Source organism: Diceros bicornis, chromosome 7 (assembly GCF_020826845.1).
Source record: "Diceros bicornis minor isolate mBicDic1 chromosome 7, mDicBic1.mat.cur, whole genome shotgun sequence".
Taxonomy (NCBI): Eukaryota; Metazoa; Chordata; class Mammalia; order Perissodactyla; family Rhinocerotidae; genus Diceros; species Diceros bicornis.
Window position 1 is genome coordinate 54,374,594 of NC_080746.1, and position 23,609 is coordinate 54,398,202.

The following is a 23,609-nucleotide window of genomic DNA, read 5'->3' on the forward strand; positions in this document are numbered from 1 at the left end:
TTAAATGTAAACATTTATTATCTTTCATTACATTTTAAAGAACAGAATTCTAAAAAATGTGTAATTACATAATTAAGAGTCATGCTTTGAGGAAAAATTAAGAGCCTGCTTGTAAACAACCAATATCAGAAGTCCTATATCAATTTTAATTCTGAATGGTTACATGACATTTTAAATACCTGCTGAAACCTGAACAAATGCTCTAATTTTGCTTCAGACTCCCCAGATCCTTCCTCTTTAGCTTCACTTTCAGCAAATGATTCTACTTCCCATTTTATAACAGTATAAATCTGAACTCTATTAAACTCTCCTCCTAAATGTTTCTGCATTCATATGTATCCCCTCCCTGCATTCTTCCTCTCATTCCTAGTCTCCAGAGAAAGAGGTGCCCATTTCTTCCTGACTGAGGTTAACCGAGTCCCCTGTGTTCTTTATTCCATATGCTCCCACATCAACTAACCGCTTTCTCTTCCATATTGAGCACTGGTTAGGTACTACTACCTGGAAAATTGAACCTAGTGGGAAAATTTAACTCTTAAAAGTGTGAAATATTAAATACCAAAAAATTGCATAGAATAGAAACGTACAGCTTAACAAATAATTTATAAAGCCAATAGCTTGGAAAGTACCATTCAGGTCAAGAAACGGATCCCTGTTAACACCCCAGAAGTGTTGCATATGTCTTTTCCCAGTTCACCCTCTCCCCTCCTCCTTAGAGGAAACCATTCTCCTGACTTTTAGAATAAACATTTTCTTGCTTTTCTTTACATATGTACTAACAAACTGGTCTTTGAAATATGCATTCCTAAATAATATTGTTCTTTGAATTTTAATATAATTTTAATTTACAATAGAATAATATTGCATACATTTGCTTTTGTCTTGTCTTAAGATTCAGTTATGTTGTGTATGTAGCCATAGTTCTCTCATTTTTGATGTTACTATTTAATTAGATAAAAATACCACAATTTATTACCCATCTTTGTGTTGATGGACATTTTTGGGCATTTCCAGTTTTCACTGCTGTGAACATTCTTACTCACATATCCTAGTGCACATGTACACGAGTTTCTCTAGGGTATGTACTTAGGAATGTAACTGCTGGATCAGAGGGTATATGGATTATCAAAATTACTGAAAAAGCCAAATTGTTTTCCAAAGTGTTTATACCAATTTTTACTCCAACCAATGTGTATCAGTGTTTCTTTTGTGCCACATACTCACCAGCACATGATAGAGTCAGACTTCTAAATTTTTGTCAATCTACGTGGTTTTTAATATGTATTTCCCTGATTATGGGTTGAACATTGTATGTTATGTTTACTGGCCATTTGATGTCCTCTATTGTTCAAACCTATTTTTTCATTCAGTTGTCTTTTTCTTATTTACTTGTTCTGTTCTTAACTTTAAAAAACTTTAAAAATTGAAATATAGCACACACAGAGAAAAGTGCTCAAAACAAAAACACAGTTTGATGATTATCACACAACAAATATCTTTGCAATTTTTGGCTTTGTAGGTCAAAAAATGGAACTTTGGCAGCATTCCGTGAGTCAACCTCATACCCCTCTCAAGCACAACACCCTCTCTTCCCCAAGGTTTACCACTATTCTGACTTCTAACATTAGTTTAGTTTTGCCTGTTTGGAACCTCATTATAAATGGAACTCTATAGTATATGTTTATTTGGGTCAAACTTGTTTTACTCAATATTATGTTTGTGAGCCTCATTTAAACTGTTATATGGGGAGAGAAGTCAAGATGGCGGCGTAGGTAGACTCTGAACTCACCTCCTCCTGCAGACACAGCCAATTTACAACTACTCTTGGAAAAATTACCCTTGTGAGAGAACTGAAAACTGGATAAGAGGACCTCCTGCAACAAACGACAATCCTAATTGAGGTGGAAGAGACAAAAATTCCCTTCTGGAGAGAAAAAATGCCGCCTTCACAAGCCGCCAGCTTCACGGCCGCCCGGGAGCAGCCCACAGGTTCGCAGCCCTCCCTGGAGGAGCAGGGCCTGAGCTGGGGAGCGCCCCCACTGTAGGCATTTTTTGGACCCAGCACAATAGAGACGAGTGGCATAATATCTGACTTTGCTTGCTACTAAAACATTGGGGAGTACCCCCAGAAAAGCTGGTTCACAAAGAAATTAAAACCGCCTCTTAAAGGGCCCATGCACAAACTCACCTATTTCAGAAAGCAACCTAAAATCAGCAGAAAGAAAGGTGCACAGCCCTTTGGGGAAAACAGACTCACCCGATAGGCTCTGAGTGCACCTCGGTGAGAGGTGAGACCTCTCCAGGGACTGGAACATTGGTGGCGTCCATTGTTGTGACCTGGTGTGGGCATGCTGACAGAGACACTGGCAGACAGACGCCATTGGAGTTCTCCCTGGGGCCTGCTAGCCCAGGGTCTGCCCCACCCACTAGAGCACCGATTTAATCCAGCTCAGCCAGGGCAGGCAGCCTACTTTAGGGACTGGCCCCACCCAACAACAAGCCCTTGGGCAACTTGTGGGCCTGCTAAGTGAGCTGCCTGGATTTTCCACAGCCTGGAGACTGCGTCCGCATCTGTAGGGCAGAGTGTGTGCAAGGAGCAGGTGGAGAGTGTGGGGCTCCCGCCTTGGAGAGATTGGATCCACTTCAGGAGGTCGGGGCGCGCGCATGGGGCAGGACTCTGTTGACTGTGGATGTGGACCTGTGGGCAGTGGGGCTTGTCAGCTACAGAAGACTTGTGCTTCTCAAAGAGCCACAGAGGGGGTTGGCCCCACCTTCCAAAGCCTGAAACAATTGGGTGCTCCTGTGCCTGAGGCCAGCCCCACCAGGCTGCAATCCTCAGAGAGTTGAAAAGGGACCTAAAGGCTAGAGGCTTATAGCAATTGTAAGCCCCTGAGCCTAACAACCTGCCAGGCTGGGGGCCTATTCACTTAATAGAAATACAGCAACAGGAATGTGCTATTAGACCTTGCAGCCAACTGTGCTGGGACAGCCCACAACCGATAAAGAGACTGAAGGGCCAACAACAACTACACACAGCTGAGCATTACAACAGCTGGCCAGGGGCATAGCTCAGCCTCCCTGGGCACCTACAGGAAGAACAACCCTACCACAACAGAAGGACACATGTAGCCCACACAGGGGTCACTCCTGGAATAATTGCAACTGGAGAGGAGAGGGAAGCACACTGCAAGGCCTCCTGAGGCATCACTTACATAAGGTCACCTCTCCGAGAGCAAGAGACATAGCTGACCTACCTAATACATAGACACAAGCACAGAGAAAGAGGCAAACTGAGGAGGAAAAGGAATACTTTCCAAGTAAGGGAACAGGACAAAACCCCAAAAAAGGAACTAAGTGAAACAGAAATGAGCAACCTACCTGACAGAGAGTTCAAACAAAGAGTGTTAAGGATGCTCACTGATTTGGGAGAATAATGGATGAACTCAGTGAGAATGTCAACAAAGAAATGGAAGATATAAAAAAGAACCAATGAGAAATGAAGAATACAATACTGGAAATGAAAAATTCACTAGAAGGACTCAAAAGCAGAGTAGAGGATATAAAAGAACGGATCTGTGAACTGGATGAAAGACTAGAAGAAATCACTCAAGCTGAACAGATAAAAGAAAAAAGAATTAAAAAGAGTGAGGACAGTCTAAGGGACCTCTGGGACAACATCAAGTGCACCAACATCCGTGTTATAGGTGTCCCAGAAGGAGAAGAGTGAGACAAAGGGGCAGAGAATCTATTTGAAGAAATAATAGCAGAAAACTTCCCTAACCTAAGGAAGCAAACAGACCTCCAGGTACAGAAAGCACAGAGAGCCCCAAACAAGATAAACCCAAAGAGGCCCACACCAAGACACATCATAATCAAAATGTCCAGAATTAAAGATAAAGAGAGAATCCTAAAAGCCGCAAGAGAATGTCAAGTTACGTACAAAGGAAACCCCATAAGGCTATCAGCTGACTTCTCAGCAGAAACCTTACAGGCTAGAAGAGAATGGCATGATATATTTAAAGTGCTAAAAGGAAAAAACTTACAGCCAAGAATACTCTACCCAGCAAGGTTATCATTCAAAATGGAAGAAGAGATCAAAATTTTCCCAGATGAGCAAAAATTAAAGGAGTTTGTCACCAAGAAACCAGTGCTACAAGAAATGTTGAAGGGACTGATTTAAGGGGAAAAGAGAAGACCACAAATAGGAAAAATTATCTATTTCCATGATAAGAGGGTAATGGATACAAATGCACAAAAAAGAGTTTAGATATGATATCAAAAACATAAAATGTGGGACGAGGGAAGTTAGAGTAGAGCTTTCAGACAGGTCAAACTAAAGAGACTATCAACTTAGTATCGACTGCTATATACGTAGGTTACTATATATGAACCCCATGGTAATCACAAACCAGAAACCTATAATAAATACACAAAAAACTAAGAGAAAGGAACCCAAACATAATACTAAAGAAAGCCATAAAACCACAAGGGAAGAGAGCAAGAGAAGAAGAAAGGAACAGAGAAGAACTACTAAAACACCAAGAAAAATAAGTTAAAAAATGGCAGTAAGTACATATTTATCAATAGCTACTTTAAATGTTAATGGACTAAATGCTCCAATTAAAAGGCACAGGGTGGCTGACTGGATAAAAAAACAAGACCTATATACATGCTGCATACAAGAGATACACTTCAGACCTAAAGACACTCATAAACTGAAAGTAATGGGATGGAAAAAGATACTCCATGCTAATGGCAATGAAAAGAAAGCTGGGGTAGCAATGCTCATATCACACAAAAGACTTTAAAACAAAAACTGTAAAAAGAGACAAAGAAGGGCATTACATAACGATCAAGGGAACAATCCAACAAGAGGACATAACACTTGTAAATATCTATGCACCCAATGCAGGAGCACCTAAATATATAAAGCAATTATTAACAGACATAAAAAGAGAAATAGACAGTAACACAATAGTAGTAGGGGACTTGAACATTCCACTTACACCAACGGATAGATCATCCAAACAGAAGATCAATAAGGAAACATTGGCCTTAAATGACACACTAGAAGAGATGGACCTAGTAGATATATACAGAACATTCCATCCAAAAACCAAAGAATACATATTCTTTTCAAATGCACATGGAGCATTGTCCAGGATTGATCACATATTAGGCCACAAAACAAGTCTCCATAAATTTAAGAAGATTGAAATAATACCAAGCATCTTTTCTGACCACAAGGGTATGAAACTAGAAATCAACTGTAAGAAGAAAATCAGAAAAGCCACAAATATGTGGAGATTAAACAAAATGCTACTGAGCAATGATTGGGTCAACGAAGAAATCAAAGGAGAAATCAAAAAATACCTGGAGACAAATGAAAATGAAAATACGAGATGCCAGAATTTATGGGATACAGCAAAAGCAGTTCTAAGAGGGAAGTTTATAGCAATACAGGCCTATCTCAACAAACAAGAAAAATCTCAAATAAAAAATCTAACAATGCACCTAAAGGAACTGGAAAAAGAAGAACAAACAAAGCCCAAAATCAGTAGAAGAAGGGAAATAATAAAAATCAGAGCAGAAATAAATGAAACAGAGACCAAAAAAACAATAGAAAAAACTAATGAAACCAAGAGCTGGTTCTTTGAAAAGATAAGCAAAATTGACAAACCTTTGGCTAGACTCACCATGAAAAAAAGAGATAAGGCTCAAATAAGTAAAATCAGAAATGAAAGAGGAGAAATTACAATGGACACCTCAGAAATACAAAAGATTATAAGAGAATACTATGAAAAGCTATACGCCAACAAATTTGACAATCTGGAAAAAATGGATAAATTCCTAGAATCATACAACCTTCCAAAACCAGATCAAGAAGAAATAGAGAATTTGAATAGACCAATCACCAGTAAGGAGATCAAAACAGTAATCAAAAACCTCCCTAAAATAAAAGTCCAGGACCAGATGGCTTCCCTGGTGAATTCTACCAAACATTCAAAGAAGACTTAATACCTATCCTTCTCAAACTCTTCCAAAAAATTGAGGGCGGGAGGGAGCTCCCTACCTCATTCTACGAATCCGACATTACCCTGATACCAAAACCAGACAAGGACAACACAAAAAAAAGAAAATTATAGGCCAATATCACTGATGAGCATCGATGCAAAAATCCTCAACAAAATACTGGCAAATTGCATACAACAATATATTAAAAAGATTATACACCATGATCAGGTGGGATTTATTCCAGGATGCAGGGATGGTTCAACATTTGCAAAGCAATCAACATGATACACCACATTAATAAAATGAAGAATAAAAATCACGTGATCATCTCAATAGATGCAGAGAAAGCATTTGACAAGATACAGCATCCATTTATGATAAAAACTCTGAATAAAATGGGTATAGAAGGAAAGTACCTCAACATAATAAAGGCTGTTTATGACAAATCCACAGCTAATATCCTCAATGGTGAAAAACTGAAAGCTATCCCTCTAAGAACAGGAACCAGACAAGGATGCCCACTCTTACCTCTCCTATTTAACATAGTATTGGAAGCCCTAGCCAGAGCAATCAGGCAAGAAAAAGAAATAAAAGGGATCCAAATTGGAAAGGAAGAAGTGAAACTGTCACTATTTGCAGATGACATGATTTTATATATAGAAAACCCTAAAGAATCCACCAAAAAACTTTTAGAAGTAACAAATGAATACGGTAAAGTTGCAGGATACAAAATCAACATACAAAAATTAGTTGCATTTCTATACACTAACAACAGAGTAGCAGAAAGAGAAATTAAGAATACAATCCCATTTACAATTGCAACAAAAAGAATAAAATACCTAGGAATAAACTTAACCAAAGAGGTGAAAGATCTGTACACTGAAAACTATAAAATATTGTTGAAAGAAATTGAAGAAGACACAAAGAAATGGAAAGATATTCCGTGCTCTTGGATTGGAAGAATTAACATAGTTAAGATCTCCATACTTCCTAAAGCAATCTATAGATTCAATGCAATCCCTATCAAAGTTCCAACAACATTTTTCACAGAAATAGAGCAAAGAATCCTAAAATTTACATGGAACAACAAAAGACCCTGAATAGCTAAAGGAATCCTGAGAAAAAAGAACAAAGCTGGAGGTATCACACTCCCTGATTTCAAAATATACTACAAAGCTATAGTAACCAAAACAGCACTGTACTGGCACAAAAACAGACACACAGATCAACGGAATCAACACAGACAATCAAGCCCAGAAATAAACCCACACATCTATGGACAGCTAACCTTCGACAAAGGAGCCAAGAACACACAATGGAGAAAGGAAAGTCTCTTCAACAAATGGTGCTGGGAAAACTGGACAGCCACATGCAAAAAAACGAAAATAGACCATCACCTTACACCATACACAAAAATTAACTTCAAATGGATTAAAGACTTGAATGTAAGACCTGAAACCATGAAACTTCTAGAAGAAAACATAGGCAGTACGCTCTTTGACATCGGTCTTAGCAACATATTTTCAAGCACCATGTCTGACTGGGAAAGAGAAACAATAGAAAAAATAAACAAATAGGACTACATCAAACTAAAAAGCTTTTGCACAGCAAAGGAAACAACCAACAAAACGAAAAGACAACCTAACAATTGGGAAAAGATATTTGCAAACCATACATCTGATAAGGGGATAATATCCAAAATATATAAAGAACTCATGCATCTCAACAACAAAAAAACTAACAACTCAATTACAAAATGGGCAAAAGACCTGAACAGACATTTCTCCAAAGAAGATACACAGACGGCCAACAGGCACATGAAAAGATGTTCAGCATCATTAATTATCAGGGAAATGCAAATCAAAACTACAATGAGCTATCACCTCACGCCCGTCAGAATGCCTATAATTAGCGAGACAGGAAACAAGTGTTGGAGAGGATGTGGAGAGAAGGGAACTCGCATCCACTGCTGGTGGGAGTGCAAACTGGTGCAGCGACTATGGAAAACAGTATGGAGATTCCTCAAAAAATTAAGGATAGAACTACCATACGATCTATTCCACTGCTGGGTATTTATCCAAACAATGTGAAAATACCAGTGCGTAAAGAAACATGCACCCCTCTGTTCACTGCAGCGTTATTCACAATAGCCAAGACGTGGAAGCAATCTAGGTGCCTATCAAGGGACGAATGGATAAAGAAGATGTGGTATACATACACAATGGACTACTACTCAGCCATAAGAAACAATGCAATCCAGCCATTTGTGACAACATGGACAGACATTGAGGGTATTATGCAAAGTGAAATAAGTCAGAAGAAGAAGGTCAAATACCATATGATCTCCCTCATTAAGTAGTAGATAATAACAACAAACAAACACATAGAGACAGAGATTGGATTGGTGGTTACCAGAGGGGAAGGGGGGAGGGAGGAGGGTGAAAGGGATAATTAGGCACATGTGTGCGGTGATGGATTGTAATTAGCCTCTGGGTGGTGACCATGAGAACATGATGTAATCCATGCAGAAATAGAAGTATAATGATGTACACCTGAAATTTATACAATGTTATAAACCAATGTTACTGCAAACAAACAAAAAAATAAACTGGTATATGAACTGTGGCGTATTAGTTTTCATTGCTATCTAATATTCCATTATTTAAATATGCCAATTTTATATATCCATTCTACTGCTGATGGACACTGGAGTCTGAATTTTAGTTATTTATAATAACCCTGCTATAAACATTTTAATATATATTTTTGGTGTATATGTTCAGGGATTTCTACTGGGCATACGCCTAGGAGTCAAATTACTGGATCACAGAGTATGCATAAATTCAACTTTAGTAGTTTATACAAACTGTTTTCCAAAGTGCTTATACCAATTAACACTCCCATCAGCAGTGTATGAGGGTTGCTTAACATCCTTGCCAGCCAGCACTTGGTACCATAAAGTGTTTTTGATTTCAGCCATTCTATTGGGTGTCTAGTGGTATCTCATTGTGTTTTTAATTTTCATTTCCATGATGACTAATAGATCGAACATTATTTCATATGTTTATTAGCCATTTGGATGTACTCTTTTGTGAAGTGTCTCTTAAAATCTCTTGTCCATTTTTCTTTCTTTTTTAAATTTTATTTATTTATTTATTTATTTTGTGTGTGTGTGTGTGTGAGGAAGATTAGCCCTGAGGTAACATTTGTGGCCAATCCTCCTCTTTTTTTGCTGAGGAAGATCAGCCCTGGGCTAACATCCGTGCTCATCTTCCTCTACTTTATATGGAACGCTGCCACAGCATGGCTTGACAAGCGGTGCGTCGGTCTGCGCCTGGGATCTGAACCTGTGAACCCTGGGCCACCATGGCGGAGCGCATGCACTTAACCACTGCGCCACTGGTCGGCCCCCTCTTGTCCATTTTTCTATTGTGTCTTCTACTTTCTTTTTATTGGTTTGTTGGAGGTCTTTACATACACTAGTCTTTGCTTGACTATATGTATTGTGAATCTCTTATTCCACTCTATAGTATTATGTTTTCACTCTCTTTATGGTGTCTTTTGATGAACTCAAATTCTTACTAAATGACTAGTGTTGTCTGTGTCTTGTAATAATGGCAAAGCTATCCATTTATTTAGGTATTTTTTAATGTCTCAATGTGTTTAATAATTTCTTCCATATGTAGTTCTTAGACATTTATGTTATCTTTATTTCTAGTACTTCGTATTTTTAGATGATTATTGTAAGTGGTACTTTTTAAAATGTCATTTTCTACCTGTTTGATGCTGTGAAATGAAAAAGAGAAGCCTCAACTAAATTGGAGTCAGAAAGACCTGTAGGGGGAGCTCTCACACCCTATCATACATAGCAAATTACTCCAAACGGGAAGACACTATGCTTGCATCTCCAACAGGAAGTACAACTACTTTACTACTGAAGGAAGATTTCTCTCCCAACCCAGCAACAGCCCAGCCAATGAGAAACATCCCAGCTCAGCCAATGAGAAGCTGTTGCTGCCTTGAACTGTTGCTTTCCCCCAGTGGACTTTCATTTAGAACAGCCGCTCCCCACTCCCCCTCTTTCTCTAAAAAATCAAGTTCTCCTCCTTTATTCTCTGGATTTGCCTATGGTTCACCATAGCATACACATCCTGAATTGCAATTCTTTTGGCTATTCCCAAAAAACTCATTTTGAGGGTAAAATAACAGGTGAATTTGTTTTTTAAGTTGACAATGCTGTTATATATAAATACAACGTTTTTTTTTTGTTTTTTTTTTTTCCTGAGGATGATTCACCCTGAGCTAACATCTGTGCCAGTCTTCTTCTATTTTGTATGTGGGTTGCTGCTGCAGCATGGCCACCAATGAGTGGACTACGTCCGAGCCTGGGAACCGAACGCAGGCTGCCGAAGTGGAGCACACCAAACTTAACCAGTAGGTCATGGGGCTGGCCCCTAAATACAACAATTTTATATACTGTTTTTATATCACGTGACTTTACTTTTTAAAATCTCTTCTAATTCTAACAACTTATCTGTAGATTCTTTAGATTTTCTATGTATACATTTGCATATCACTTGTGAATATTTAGTTTTGCTTCATCCTTTTTAGTTCAATAATTTTTGTTTCTTTTTCTTGCCTGAGTGGGCCAAGATCTCCAGTACAATGTGAATAGAATTGGTGATAACAAGTATTATTATCTCACGCTCAATCTCAAAGGAAAATGGTTCATCACTAAATGTAATATTGGTTGTAGGCTTAAAAAAATTTTTTTAAATAATCTTTAGCAGATTGAGAAGCCTTCTTTTATTGCTAGCTTGCTAACAGTTATTTTTAATCATGAATATGTTTTATCAAATACTTTTTCTACATCTCTGAGATAATTATATAATTTTTGTCCTTTAATCTTTTAATATAATTTTCTAATATGGGTTAACAGTCTAACCCACGTTATATTCCTGGGAAACATCCAACTTAGTCATGATGTTGTATCCTTTTTTTATTTTTTACATTGGTGGATTTGGTTTGCAAACATTTTGGTTAAGACTTCTGCCTGTAATTTTAACTTTTTCATACTGTCCTTATTGGTATTCAAGTTTTGCTAGCCTCACACATGAGTTGGAGAGTATCTCTGCTTTCTGTTCCATTCTCTACAAGAATCTGTGTAAGACTGGAATTATTTCTTCTTTTAATGTGTGGTAGAACATTCTAGTGAAGTCATATTTGTGAGAAGATTTCTGACTACTGATCTGATTACTTTTAATGAATATAGGACAATTCGGGATTTCTATTCTTTTTTTTTTTTTTGTGAGGAAGATCAGCCCTGAGCTAACATCCATGCTAATCCTCCTCTTTTTTTTGCTGAGGAAGACCGGCCCTGAGCTAACATCTATTGCCAATCCTCCTCTTTTTCCCCAAAGCCCCAGTAGATAGTTGTATGTCATAGTTGCACATCCTTCTAGTTGCTGTATGTGGGACGCGGCCTCAGCATGGCCGGAGAAGCGGTGCATCAGTGCGCGCCTGGGATCCGAACCGGGGCAGCCAGTAGTGGAGCGCATGCACTTAACCGCTAAGCCACAGGGCCGGCCCAGGATTTCTATTCTTTCTTAAGTTTCTGTAGGTTATACGTTTTCTAGGAATTTATCCATTTTAAAAAATAAAAATTTAAATTTTTAGGCATAAAGTTGTTCATAACAGTCAATTGCCTTTTTAATGCCTCCAGGACTTGATGTTTCTCCAGGACTTTTCATTTCTGATATTGATTATTTGTGCTTGCCTTTTTCCCCCTTGAATTCACCAAAGGTATGTTAATTTTACTTGTCTTTTTGAGGAAGCACCTTTTGGCTTTGCTGATTTTCCCTATAGTATGTTTGTTTTCTGCTGTATTCAGTTTTGCTTTCATCTTTCCCTCACTTCTTGAAATATATGCTAAACATTTCCTTTTTTTTCTGGTATACACATTTTAAGCCTAGATATTTCCCTCCAAGTGTTAATTTTGCTGAATCCTACAAGTTTTAACATGTATTTATTTTCATTATGATTCAATTCAAAATCTTTTCCAATTTCTATGATTTCTTTGATCCATGTGTTATTTACAATTATAGCACTTATATTCTAACATAATTGCATTATAGCCAAAAATTATATTCTGATTCCAATCCTTTGAAATCTGTTGACTTGCTGTGTGAGCAAGTATACGGTCAATTTTTGTAAATGTTCTCTGAGTGCTAGAAAAAGCGTTTCCGCAGTTGTTGGGCGCAGTATTTTACATCTGCCCTACAGGTCAAGTTTTTTAATCACATTGTTTAAATCTTCTATATGCTCTATCAATTACTCAAAGCTATGTATTTTAATCTCCTAAGATTATAGATTCTGTCAATTCTTGCCTTATATATTGAGGCATTATATATATTAGAGGTACACATAAATTTTAATTATCATAATTTTCTGATGAATTGAATACTTCTAATACTATGAAGTAATCCCTCTTTATCAATAGAAATGCTTAAAGTCTATTTTGTCTGATATTAAAACAACTATATCATATTTCTTTTTCTTAGTGTTAGCATGGTTTATATTTTTCCATACTTTTACTATCAAACTTTCTATATCTTGATGTTTTAGGTGGACTCTCTTACAAGGTCTTGATATGACTCCTGCCTACTACTTGTGGTCTCTATTAAATGGAATACAACTAGTATTTATTGAGCATTATACTAGACCCTGGGGATATAGTGGTGTGAGTAAAGGGTTAATATCCAGCCTGGGCTGATGCAGGCCTGGTTGAGAATGACTTCAGTCTCCTAGCCTTCAATACAACAGTTAAGACAAATGTGTCTGTTTTGGTTGTTGTGAAGGACTGTACCTAGGTGGGAGGCTTGGGGCCTGCATGAGAACAGTATAAAAGATGCCCATTATAAAGAATGATAGGAAAAAGGGGCTGTAGCTTCTGTGTGTTACAGTGACCTCCACTGCACTTAGCTCTCACCCCTGGAAGCTGTATGTAACTTACATGGATGAAAGGGCAAAAGAAGCTGTGTATATGGATAGCTCTGAATCTCCTGATGAAAACGCTGTACCTGCTGTCTCCTCCACCTTGTATCCTTCCATAAAACTAAGTAAACATAGTATTAGATTAAAGCCTACTAGAGTCTGATTGCCAGCTTGAATCCATAACTGCAGCCATGCTGCTGCAATGGTGAACAATAAAGGCATGATCCCTGCCCTCACAGCAATTACAGTCCAGTGAGGAGACCGATAAGTAACCAGGCAATTAAAATGTAGCATTTTAACTCTGTGACAGGGACTGTACAGAGCATTTTGTAAGCACACAGGAAGGCCACCTACTCCAGACTAATGAAGACCAGAAAGACTTTCATGGAGGATATGATATTTATTTTATAACTGAAGCACTAGTAGGAGAAGCATTATTAATAATAACTGAAACATTATTAAGAGAAAGTGGAAGAGAGTAACTGGCGTAGCTCATATTACTGGGGACTAGAAGAAAGTAAGCATGTCTAGAATACATTGTTGGAGCAAAGAGGGAGAAAAATGAAGCCACAAAGGGAAGCAGAGGTCAAGTCTGGATTTTCAAGTCATGTTAAGGAGTTGGACATTATCTTAAGAGCCATGGGAAGTCAGTGCAATTTTCAGTAGTAGCTTAACATGATCACTCATGTATCATAAAGACGTCTCTTGTCTTGCTGGGTGGAGAATGAATTCAAGGGAGGCAAGACTGATGGAAAACAGATTAATGACAAGGTATTGCAGTAACCTAGGTGAGAGTTGGGGCCTGAACTAGCGTAGCATCAGTGGAATGGAGAGAAATGGATAGATTAGGGAGATATTTAGGACTTGGACTAGGGAGATATTTAGGACTTGGACTGATAATGAATTTGATATGGGAGTTAAGAAGAGTTGGGAAAGTCAATGATGGCCTGGTTTATAACTTGAGCAGTTAGGTGCATGGTAAAATTGTTTATTGGGTTAGAGAATACATGAAGAGAAGAAAGATTGGGGAGAAAAATGGCAACTTCATTTTTGGATATGTTCAGAGTTTGAGGTGCCTGTGAGATATCCAACCAGAGATCTTTAGCAGGAGTTGGATATCTGGGTCTAAACCTTAGAAGAAAAATCTGAGCTGAAGAAACAGATTTATAAATCATCAGCATACAGAAGTCAAGCAGAATGGATTGTCAGGGAATGGGTTAAACATATCAAATGATGGATAAGTAAAAACCTATACAATGGGGCAGTATAATGGGGCTTTTTCAAATTAATTTTCTTTTCTCCACAAGCTCCACCTCATATATTCTGATTTTCCCCTAGGAATCTGTGCAGATCCTGCTAGTGGCCTACTCAGTATCCATTCTCTCCTTCTGCTTTTATAGAAGACTGATTTTATTCTGCTGGCAATATATCCAGGTATAAAAGCTTGATTTCCCAGGCTCTCTTGTAGCTAGAGGTGGCCATATGACTTTGGCAACTTTTTTCCTATGCATGGTGTAATATAAGTCATTTTTATTAAATAAAAAAGAGAATAGAATACATACTTTTCTGCTCCTTGCAATTTTCACCTAAAAACATTTTTACAAGGAATTTTCATATCTTTCCATACTTAACAATTTTTTCAGTCTCCAAGTGCCCAAGACTATGAAAATATTATTAGTGTTTTCTCTCTGCTAAAGCACCCTAGAAATATGCTGTGTGTAAACTGAGACCTGGCATTTATCTTCAAGGAACCTATAGGCTAGGCAAAAAGCAGATTATATTTTTATTTATCAGTAAAAAGAAAACTAAAGTATTTTAAGAGAAGCAGAAAAAGACAAATGTTTTGTTCTGTGAGTTGGCAGTAAGATGCCTGTGTGGAAATATCTGAAGACGGATGAAACTGAGAGGTAAAAGAGGGCAAATTAAGTAGGATAGGGCTGTAGTGTGGGACCTTAGATATACAATATTTGTTTTGATGATAATGAGGAAGACTGACTTTCAATCTTTGTTCAGAGTTAACATTCTCCATAACTCATTCCTTATGGTCTATTCCTTGGATTAAGCCAAAACACAGACAGGAGTTCCAAATAACTGTCCAGTTTATTTTCTACCAAGTACTTATTGAACATTGACTGAGTGACAGCCTCTGGACTAGGCATTCATCATTCAAAGATGAAAAGACACACTATTCCTGCCGTCACTGAGTTCAGTCTAGTAGAGGAGAGACATATGTAATCAAATATCTAGCACTTGGATCTGGTTTCTAAATTCCACTCTCCACTAAAAGGAACTAGGGCTCCAGGGAGACATGGCTGATTCCAGGCCTGGGGCAGGGAAAGAACAAGATGAGCCTGGAACATCTTCTTGTGCCAAAAAGTAAGGAATACTCAAAGTATTATGGGAACATGACAAAAGGACACAAACACCAGCTTGAGAGGGCTCCACTGGCCAAATCTGAGACAATTTGTACAGCAAAATAAATAATGATAATAACAAATCATAACGCATTGAATAAAGTAGGAATATATGAATCCATAGAGATAAAAATAAATACAAAGTTTAATAATTAACAGAGCATTTTCATAAGTCTCAAAGTACTTTACTACAAAGTTCTTATTAATTATGAAGAGACAAAGAATAACTTTACAGTGGAGAAGTCTGGTGGACACTATCTTAAGTGATCATGTTCTAACATGTTGACAACATACTTTCAAGTGGTTCAGGGGAAAAAGGTTCTTTGTACTGTTCTTGCAACTTTTCTGTAAGTTTGACATTGTTTAAAAATAAAAATATTTAAGCAATAAAGAAACAATTCCATACTAACCCACTAGAATAATTATTAGCTTCACATTCAAATCTCCAGAGGAAGCTCAAGTCTTTCACTCTAGGAGAAAGGCACTCCTTTCTAGTTAGCCTGTGGTCAAGAACAGTTCATCATACCAGAAGGGAAGGGGGCGTGGGGAGGACCAAGGGGCAAAGGGGGACATGTGTATGGTGACGGATAAAAACTAGACTATTGGTGGTGAACACACTGCAGCCTATACAGAAACTGATATATATTAATGTACACCTGAAATTTACATAATGTTATAAGCCAATATGACCTCAATAAAATAATTAAATAAGTTAAAAAAAGAACAGTTCATCAGAGTGGGAGATCAGGTAGGGATTTGTGGATAAAGCCCCAGTGAGTGGGAACCTGTGGTGGTGACAGGTAATGGGATTTAGGCATTTGGAGTCTGTAAAGGACTCACTCATTATATTAATGACAATCAATTGCCCAAACATAGTAAATAACCTCTAAGAGAAAAAGCCAAGGGCTGCAGTTGGGGGATCTAGACTTTTCTACCATCTGATTACTGCCTCACTATATAACCTTGAACAAGTCACTTCACTTATCTTGGTCTTGGGACTCCCATTTGTAAAATGAAGGGACTGAACCAGGTGACTGTGGTTTCATATTCCTATAATTATAGTCAAAATAGGGATGTAAGAGGCATTTTATTCTGGGAGTTAATATAAGTTACTCTCATATGATAAGACTAAAAGGTTGGTGCTTCCTACATATTTAGATGATAGTTTAAATACTAATGAGCTAAATGTAGATATTACTTTATAACTATAAAACAATTTCACAAGTCTCATAAGGCAATGAGGTCTACTGGTAAAAACAAAGCTTTTGTAGATACTTGGAAATGGTTTAAAATCCTAATTCTGCGAAAACTATACAGCCTTCTAATCCATCCTACACACAACTGCCAGAAGTATCTGAAACAGATCTTATAATGGCATGCCTCTCTCAATGGCAAAAGCTGTAAGATCCCAACTTTCACATGACATCCAGTGCTTCACAATCTGGTCCAGTTTTCCCTTCTCTTCTTATGTTCTGCAGGATCTTGTATTTCAGCACAGGATTTCCCAAATAGTATCTCCCAGAATACCACTGTGCTGGGAGATATTAAGAGATATTGTATAAAAAAAGAGTTCTATGGCCAAATAAATCCTGCTCAGTCATCTCCTGTGTGAAGCCTTGCTGAAATCCTTCTCTAGAAATTACTTAATCTATTTTTATTCACAAAGTACTTCACTTATATTTGATTTGGGGCAGTTTTTAAAGTTGATAACTGAATTCTGGCTTACTTAAAAGTAAAGCATAGCTCTACCTAAGTTTTACATATTCAGTCTTCACATTTTTTCTAATAATTTCATCATGGCACTAAAATCTAAACAGCATTTTTCATTCTTTTTAAAAATGAATCTTTCTGATAATAAATTAGATTCCAAAGTGCAGATTCTACTATAGGGGCATCATCATATCATGGAAGGAATATGGGCTTTGGAATAAAAACACTTGGGTTCGATTTCTAGCTCTGCACTAATTAGGTGAGAAACATTGGGCAAATTACTTAACCTTTCTGACTCTCAGTTATCTATCTCACCCATAAAATGAAGAAGATAATTTCTAAAAGGGTTGGTTGATATTTTAGTAAGATAATAGGTAAGTCAATATAAACTATATGACAGAATACACAATATTTAGCACATAGCAGATACTAAAAAATGTTAGCTTTTTTTGCTTCTTTTCCAAGTGTGCTTACATAGCAGTTTTCTTACATCCTTAATTTGTAATAAAATGGCACAAATGAAGCATAATAGAATAAAATTCAAATAAATCTGCTTAAGTTCCCACTTTTCAAATTGTTTACATAGTGTGTTCTTTCTTGCAAACTTTGAGGGTCAAATTGGAAGGGAAAGTAATAAAATACTAACAGGTCATGTCTAGAAACAATCTTTAGGAGACATCTACTTTGGCAGGAGATTTTAAGCAACAGTACTCTTTGAGACATTAGATGAGATCTCATCTGAGATATTCAATTACTGATTTGTCAATTAGCTGCTTAAAGAGGGTTCACTAACTTCTTAAATGTTCTTTTAATCTATCCTCATGTGTGCTTTTCTTTTTGTTTTCTTGCTTAAGGTATATTGGCATTTCTATTGAATGTAGCAGCTATGTGATTTGAGTATTACCCTTTGCAAGGCCATCAAATTAAACAAACAGCACTTGGTTTTCTTTGGAGATGTTTGGATCACCTTGGATTTAATACAGTAAAGTAGCACTGTTATCAGTATTGTCTCCTTCAGGGAAGCTAATCTGATTAGCAAGACAATCATCCTGGCTGTGACAGATACTTTTAAAGTGTTTATTAACTCTTTCCTTCTAAGTGTACATCACTACATACTTATCTTTCTGGACCCAACTCAAACATCTCCTTTTAGGAGCTTTCCATGATTATCATAGGCAGAAATTTATGCATGTCATCTTATATCTTAATATGTACTTTTAGTATCACACTGTCTTACTATGTTTATTGCCTTGTGCTTTGCATTATCCTATATTAATTATTTTTATACTATCCTTGTGAAACAATACCTCTCCTTGTTTTGAACATTCTCCTGATGAGGATACGGGTATTATAGATGAGAACAGGCACAGCAAGTAATCTGTCCATGGATAACTAAGTGGCAAGAAACCGAGATTCCAAACCTCAAGAAATCAAAGTGGTAAGAAATCCAGATTCTAAACTCACAAGCCAGAGCTCCTCTAGGCTAGACAACATTGCTTCTCCCTCTTTTTCCATTATTTTAAAGATCTTAAAAGTTATTATAAATCTTGCCACAAATTCCAAAGAATTTTTCTAAGTTTCTGTACATAAGAATACCAACAGTTATATGAAAGAATGAGAGCAATACTCTAAACTTTGACAAACAGAAGATTCTCAGAAAAAGCAGTTCTTTTTTCTTAAGAACGATACTCAGAAAATAATCAGGGATAGATTTTTTAAAGCCGTAAGTATAAACGGAAAATATCAATTCTAACTACTTAACAGATCAGCATAGAAAATTCTAGGTTAGACATCTGAGGCAAAGGCCTTTCCAAATAAAGTAGCGAAAAATACTATTGTATCACAATAGTGGGCCATTTTCCCTAACTTGTTTTTCAGTAGCAGAGTAAGTAATAATGTAGCTATATGCAATAAATGTATTTTGTAATCCTATCTTGAGTCATCTAAGGAGGGAGACTGTGCGCCTGTCTACATTAGCACTGCTTTTGCATATGCATTACAAGACATATATACTACAAATATTTTTTTACAAGTCTATCTTCCTGACCAGACAGTGAGCTCCTTGAGACCAGCAGCCATGTCTTATTTGCCTTGGTAAATTAATCTTAGTTAACATTCACTGAGTGTTTACTATGTGATAAGGGTTTTATATGCATTATCTCAATTTCACCCTCAGACTACCTTAGGAGATTACTGTACCAATTTTAGAGATACAGTATGATAAGCTCCTTAAGAGCAGGGACCTCGTTATTTCATTCACTAGTATATCTCCTGTGTCTAGTACAGCATCTGGCATATTGGAAGGCAATTAAAAAGTGTTTGTTGAATAATGAGGAAACCAAAGCTCAAATAAGTTAAGTAACTTGTCCAGGATATACAGCCAGCAAGTGGAGAGACAAGATTTGAATCCAGGTCTGCCTGACTTTAGATTTTAAAGTCTTTGCTCTACTGCCCCTCTATTTCCAACTTCCGGCTCAGAATTTGGTACTGAGAATGTACACGGTTGATATCTGTTGAATGAATGAATGTCTTCTACCCTCAGATTGCTTATCCAACTTACTTGAGCATTGCCCTCCTTCTTCACTTCTCTATCCTGATTTGTAATCTCTAGGCCTAGGATATAAGCCACAAAACTTAACCTAAAATTTCCAAATTTTGGTTTTTTATGGTGTCTTGACATGAGTACGGCCATGTTTGGCCGCTCCATTGACATACAGCCACCAGCACAAAAAGAAATACAAAGCTGCTGTCTGTGTGGTGGGAACTGGCCTTTTCCCGGGAACTGGCTTTTCTCCCGCGGAGAGAGTTGCAGGTTGTAACATTTCAAGGCTCTTGGAGCGTCGTAGCACGGGATGGACTGGCCATCTGTGCCGGGCTGGGATGATAACCAAAGAGAACAATGCACGTACACAACTACTGGGCCGGGATGTTAGCCAGGGGGCTCAGTGCACGTACGCCGCTGATAACCATTTTGTGCATGGGAACACTAAATGCTTGCTCTGCAAACTCTGTAATTGCTTACTCTGAAAATTACTGATGGTATAAAAACTGCTGGAAACTGAGCCCTGGTGAGAGTTCCACCTGTGGAAGGGACACCTTGCCCAGGACGTGTGATCCTTGCCCAGCCGCGTCTATTGACAGGACTCTCCCGGCAGTGGGGCGTGGATGTTGTGAGTAACTGATTTGATGTGAAGTAATTGATTTGATATGAAGTAATTGATTTGATGTGTTCTCTTTTCGGTCAACCTGGTGTTTCTCTTTCTGGTTGATTTGTCTCATTTCTCTTCAGCCGATGTGGGTGTTTTCCCTTTCCAGTCGGGCTGATGTTTTTTCCCTCTTAATATTTGACCTATTTGGATCTGTTTGCAGACTGTCACCTTTACTATCCTCTATATAATAAAATATACCTTCAGTCCATTTGTTTGGAGTGGAAAGTGTCTTTTACGTCTCCGATCGAATCCCCGAACCTCTCATAACATATGGTTATGATTTTTCTTTTTTGTACAGGCAAACAAGAAATTCATAAAAACTGAAGTATTCTTCATATAAATAAACTTACTTCATTTTTTACATTGTGTCAATAAATCTTTCTAAATAAAGGGGTAATTACATAATGACATCACTTCAAGCTATGATAAACAGCAGAGTTTGGATGTCCTCTCCTGTGACATCTACTTTAGTGCATCTACTTTCAGCTGGCCTTTAGAAAAGGAAGGCACAATAATGTGGTTTCAGAATTTATTTCAAAAACAGATTTCAGTTAGATGATTATAGTCTAGTTGAAAAAGTTACAGAACATTTACTTTTTATATAAGCACAAAATATTCTAAAACTACAAAGCCTCTGATATTCCTGAAATGTGTGCTTAATTAATTTATTTATTTTTGTTTGCTAGTTTGTTGAAAAAATGGTGACAGGAGTCATACAAATCTAGGTTACAATCCTGGCTCTGCCTTGTAATAACTATGTAACCCTGCGGCAAATTACGTAATATCTCTGAGTTCACTTCTGTTAAAATGTGGACAATAATCCCTAATTTGTAGGACTGCTGGGGAGATCCAAGTCTGTGTAGTAATGAGTGTAGTGCCAGGCACATGGTGGCACTCAATAAACAATAGCTCTCTTTATTTAGGTTCTGCTACTTTATTTCACTCTGGTTTCATTATGAGATGCACTTAGATCATTATTTCCCACAGCAAAGTTTCCTGTGTTAGCTTCCCTCAATCTAAATAACCTCCCCCCTCAAAAAACTTAATAAAATATGCATTAGGGGGAAAATATTCAAGGAATTTTCAGTCTATATTTTCTAGAAAATAATTTCATAAAAAAGATTTTACATGTGTATGTGCATAATGCGTTCTGCTATTTCTGCTGATGAGAGCAATGCTGCACCTGCATTACTGACTAGCAACAGTCGGCTGGGCCTGGGCACTGGCTGTCCTGGGTATACTCCTTTTACCCACACCTGGCTCCTGGAGGCACTTGAGTTTGCAACCTCTGTTTTAAACACTGAAGGACATCTACCATTTCATTTTCAGAAGTTGTATCTGCATATAACTTACTAGAAAAGGAAAACACAGGCAGCTAGTATTGTTAAACAATCAAATGTATAATAATTTCTAAAAATTACCTGATGGAATACAGGCTCCTTTACCTTAAGGTAAACCTGCAAAATATTAAAAGAAACACATGTGAATGAAGCACGTTACAGAGAGGGAACAACAACTCTGCAAATCCCAAGTACAATTCCTGCTTCCCTAGTCCTGCTACTTAGATCTGACTCCAGCCATGTAAAACCAATCAGATTAGGTGGCATGCTACAGAAGGGTTAGTACCCACAGGTGGGTATCCCCCAGTGCTAGTTTACCATGGCAAACTCAATGTTTCAAAGCTGTTGTGGATTACTCTGGCTTCTTGGCCTCTGCGTCAGAATCAAGGAGGGGCAAAGATGGATGCATACTCATGAGGGCTGAAGAGGTTATGCTGACAATCTGTACAGCAGATCTGTTCTACAGTAGAAAGAACACTGGACTTAGAGTTAGAGACAGGAGTTAAATTTCAGACTCTGCCACTTACTTGCTACATGCCTTGAGCAAGTCACTTAAGCAAAAGACTCATTTTCCCTTATTTGGACAACGGGAATAACAGTAGTGAGGAATAATAAGCTAAAATACGTAGAAGTGTAGCATATAATAAGTGCTCAATAAGTGAAAATATTTAAAACTAATTTCTTGTGCTTTCTTCTGCTTCCAAAAACCTCTAACTCACTCACCTTGATGCATTCCCAGTTACACAAACGCTAGTTTTAGGCTCCACGGTCATGGGGGTGATTAAGTTCAATGCCTATTTAAGATTTAGCATGCATTTACTGCCCTATAGGAGTACACCTTTAAAATAACATTGTAGAGAGGAATCAAAATGCAAATCATAACCCTGAAATGACTCTCATCACTTACAAGACAAAGTCCAAATTTCAAAGCCTTCAATGTATCTTGCTTCTGCCTTTCTGTTTGGCCTCCTTGCTCTCTTCTTGTCTGTTTCATCCTAGGCTCCAGAACATACAGTGCTTCCCCAAATGTGCTGGTTTCACGCTTCTGTAACTTTAAACGTGCTGCTCTTTACTTTGTTCAGAAGTCCTCCCCTGCTGGCAAACACTCATCTTTCAAGATTCAGCTCAATCTAAACCTCTTTCTTGAAGCCTTTTCTGATCCCTTCTCTATTTAGCAGAAGCAACCACTTGCCCTCCTTTGTACCCTCACTGACCAGGTATAAACTTCATGGCATTTATTAGGTTCCTATATCTCTCCCCTACGAGGCTGTAATCTCCTTGACAGCAAGGACTGTGCTCAGATATCTCCATATTCTCATTTAATGTACTGCTGATTTCACAAAATTTTACATGATTTTATAATTTGGCTACAGAATTTCTTATTTCTGGAGGAAGTTCCTACCCTCACTACGACAAGGGCAGATTATTTCCTTTAAGCAAGCACTCATAGAGCTTTAATAGTAAGACGTGTATAGACATTATATACTTATCTGCAACTCTAAACTCAGTAAGGAAGAATGCTTTTAATCTCTGAAATTTGTTATTTCAAAATAGTAATTGCTCTTTTCATAGTTTCAGATTCCCACTGTTACTAATAAAATAAATGCAAAAGGGCATGACTCTTAAAGACATTTTTTTAGGCCAAAGAATTATGGAGTCCTTACTATGTGCCAGGTATTAATTCTCACAACTAATATGAAATGTATGCTATTATTATCTTCATTTTACAGATAAGGAAAACTAAAGCAGAGAGAGATTCAGTAACTTGCCCAAGGTCCCACTTCTTAAGTAACAGTATTGGTCCAAACTCAGATCTGACTGACTCCCAAGCCTATGTTTCCAACCACATCAGTTCTTAACTTACAAAGGGGTCTAGTCTCGACTCTGCTACCAATTCTCCATATGAATTTGGTTGGCCAGACAAGTCA

At 37.6% G+C, this 23,609-nt stretch overlaps 1 protein-coding gene across 3 annotated transcripts in view; it reads right to left on the reverse strand.

Moving 5' to 3' along the window:
* ACER3 (alkaline ceramidase 3) overlaps window positions 1–23,609 on the reverse strand; it is a 159,862-nt gene that overhangs the window by 30,551 nt on the left and 105,702 nt on the right. For all 3 annotated transcript variants that reach the window (XM_058545555.1, XM_058545554.1, XM_058545556.1), the window contains one exon: window positions 21,763–21,798. In XM_058545555.1, coding sequence (XP_058401538.1) covers window positions 21,763–21,798 — 36 coding nt within the window. The remainder of the gene's footprint in view (window positions 1–21,762; window positions 21,799–23,609) is intronic.